This window comes from Echinococcus granulosus, assembly GCF_000524195.1.
Source record: "Echinococcus granulosus chromosome Unknown EG_S00259, whole genome shotgun sequence".
Classification (NCBI taxonomy): Eukaryota; Metazoa; Platyhelminthes; class Cestoda; order Cyclophyllidea; family Taeniidae; genus Echinococcus; species Echinococcus granulosus.
Genome location: NW_020170639.1, coordinates 5,790 through 9,302, shown reverse-complemented (window position 1 = coordinate 9,302; position 3,513 = coordinate 5,790). Strand labels below are relative to the sequence as shown.

Sequence of the window (3,513 nt, the reverse complement as noted above, 5' to 3'; positions counted from 1 at the left end):
GATGTGGTGCTCCAAGTTACGCAGATAAGAGCTATGCGACTACTGATACGGTCCATGTCCATGCCGCTAAGGGGAAGTACAATTTGTGGAGACTTATTGCTATTAACACCTTCCGTGGGCAGGAAATTACACGTATTGTTTATCAAAAAATGCATCTTTGTGCAATTAAAAACCGACATATCAATGCACTGTAGTCTAGAAAATGATGAATTCCTGGCGTAAATAAACAGCAAGTGTACAAAAAACTTGAGATTTTGTATTTTACACTCAAAAATTTATACGGTTTAAGTTGCTAAGATATCTGTAAGTCGACTAAGACGCTTTTTACAAATTCAAACTAAATCTATGTAGTGCTGCGATGCTGGGATTCCACGATATCATAATTAGATTTACTCGACGCTCAACGTCTAAATGAAAAAAAAAAAAGATTGGGTTTCTCATTAAAGTATTATTCACGTGTTTTTCAAGTAGTACGCATGATGTAAAGTCACAACTCAACCCCATTACGGTGCAAAAAATTGATTTTGTGTTTGGAATGAAACATTACGATTACTTATATAAGAAGTTGGTCTAATGGAAACTGTCAGAGGCCTAATTATAAACGAATATTTATTTGTTGTTCAGTTTTTTATATGCACAAAATGCAAAGCGAAATGAAAATCAAACGTTAAACGAGGGTCTAATCAAAGAGGCAAGATGTGGAATGGTATGATATGGGGAAAAGTTGAGTGATGCAAACGACGAGACAGTTTGAGGGCGGGACACAAATTCCGCCGATGAAATTTCATGGAGCTTTGCTGTGTAACCAGGCCTGCATAACCCGGAAGTAAATTAATCTTAATCGGTAGACAACCGCCTCTCTACTTTGACCTTAATAGTACGTTAAAATAAAGGATACTTGTCAGCGCACCATCACCTCATTGGCTTCTCAATTATATACTTTAACTGTGCAATGTCAGTAGCAGGTACTTCCAACGCGTATATAATATGAAATGAACATGAGGTTGCAGTGTCAGGTTCCACGAATGAAAGATGTTTCAAAGATATTTTGATGCATTACATAGTCTTAAAAGCTTTGTGATGATGACGCTATCTATTGTAAGTTGAGGGGTTTGCTACAGGACAAAATGCGACTGCTCATAAAAAAATTCCTCACTAGTTGTATGAGTAAAATAGACTTTGTCGTTAGCTATTACAATGAGTATGACAAATATTCAGTTTCTACTTCAGTTTTTAAAACCGGTAAAGTCGGATTTCAGTAACTCAAACAAATTTATAAAACCAAATAATTCTACCAAATGCATTACCAAAGCCAGTAGCAACAAATACTAGTTTTGTCATCATATTTTCACCAAATACGGCTGCGGTTGCCTCAATTTATGATTATGACCACAACTATGCCAAATGCCCACAATAAGGGTTTGCCAAAGTTAAGTAATTTTAAATCTTCAGTCAAAAATTAGAAGAGTGCGAATATTTCATATTCCTCAATTGATTTTCTTAAGAATTTATAGCCTGGCATAAAAGAGTGACAGGTCCTTTTGCTTTCAAAATAGCGGTGATGCAATTTCGCGCCACTATTGTGATGCCAGTTGACAATTGGACATTAGATAAGATATCCCATAAGATTAGCAACGGTAACAAATGATACATCTTCAACTATCCATTTATCTGGTTAAGTATAGTTTAAAATTTCTGTGATTCGTGAATCCTTTATGGCAGAGATCCTCCTAAATTTAAGTCAAGTGCCATCACCTTCGTTACACATGAGGCAAGACCATCTTTGAGATCATGCGGTGCAGAGCCAACAAACACGGCTCCTGTTGGCGCAGCATCAACGTGGCAACGCTTGTCAGTTGAAACCGTGGTGTGCAAACCTCATTCATTTCACATTTTCGAGTCAACTTGAGGAGTGTGCAAAGGTAGATAGACTCACATTTAATTTGGAACCTTAACTGCACGATTAATTTTATACACACTTTGTGCACACTTTAAACACAGTAACCGTGTTCACAGTGCACTCACCTTGTAGTAACGGCATGACAGCTTGACGACAAAATCGATCCTACCCTCAATTTCATGATCACTTAGACGGAACTGTGTGTGCTTCGTGAAAAAGTAATCTGGGTATGAGTTTTCCTCAATGCTGTCATGAGACAACATCACGTGTGGTTAGAAATCTACGAGGCATATTGACAATACAAAAGTACCCCCTCCCCTCCCATATGTATTGCTTAACTCATCAAAACGAAATTATCTTTTTCTTACCAATTTATTCTACTTGCTCTCTCTGACGTAACTCTCCAATTGCACAAAAATGGCTGAATAATTAGCTGTTCAATGCGCCCCACGATGTACATCAAACTAGTGAATTATATATCATTGCAATAATCTTCAACTTTCTTCATATTTGCACCTATTTACGCCATTGTTGCATAGTTGTGCTAACACTTTTCCTCGATGACCTCACGATGGTTGCCCGGAATGTAGTAAGACACCCACACACCCACACGACTTTCAACTTCAGCCGTGGAGTCATGATCCGTACTTTCTACAATTCGAGTCTTCGTGAATCGTCTTTTTTGAAAAATCATTTCAATGGCTATAATCGTAGACGAGTTTGGTGTCGAATAGGTACCTCCTTCTCCCTCCTTGCTTGTAAGTGTCGTCCGACTGTTCAGTTTACCTTGAAAGATGTCCAATTTCAGGCAAAGCAAAATATTTTAAATGAGCGTTGTTTAAAGCAATGCACCCATCTGACCAAAACGATTTGTGAACTAATTTCGTGTTGGCGGTGCCTACACCCTTCGTGTCCCTAGGAGATTAAGGCAAAAATATACAATGCACAACATTTCGGTAACTGCGATCAAAGACCAACATGTAGATAGATAGATAAACCTTAAATAAAGCAAAACTCCCGACTTATGAAACATAAACCATCTAATTTTATCGAGCATTAAATTTAACTTCTACATAGTCATTGTTTTGTGAGCATGACTGATTGAGAAAGGCAACTTCGCTTTTAAAGTATGCGATTTAGTCTGAAATCAATGCAACACGGGTATCTCGAAGCACCAGTAAAATGTTCGGTGGGTGATTAGAGTAATTTTTACACATTGAGATGATGAATGGATTGTGTAATTGGTTGTTTTTTATTGGCGAATATGATCTTGAAAACGAGTCATGTAGTAGAATCGGGTTACAACTGAAGTAAGCAACGAATGCGTTCACCTACTAATTTCAATGCACACGAATAAATAAGCGGCAAGTTGTGACTTGATTAGTACTTCAACAAAATAAGTACACAAATTCAAGCGAAACGGGAAGGCCAAGAACATAAAATTGATGAGTTCCAGGCCTAAATGCAAATGTGTTTTCAACATCCTTCTTTTGTTGTTGTTGCTGTTGTTGTTGTTGTTGTTGTTGCGATATAAGCTCAATCATGCTACTGCATTGGAACCGTTACGTGTTACCCAGAATTAATGCTATCCGACAATCTACGACATATTTAAA

At 37.5% G+C, this 3,513-nt stretch overlaps 1 protein-coding gene across 1 annotated transcript; it reads right to left on the bottom strand. All coding sequences in view use genetic code 11, as the record gives it.

Moving 5' to 3' along the window:
- Positions 1–400: 400 nt before the first annotated feature.
- EGR_10725 (hypothetical protein) lies at positions 401–3,444 on the bottom strand (the record flags this gene model as incomplete). The annotated part of the gene is made up of 5 exons (XM_024499974.1): positions 401–407; positions 508–591; positions 2,687–2,815; positions 3,114–3,169; positions 3,322–3,444. The coding sequence occupies 5 exons, from the start codon at positions 3,442–3,444 to the stop codon at positions 401–403; spliced, it is 399 nt and encodes a 132-aa protein (XP_024345608.1).
- Between the last annotated feature and the right edge of the window lie 69 nt (positions 3,445–3,513).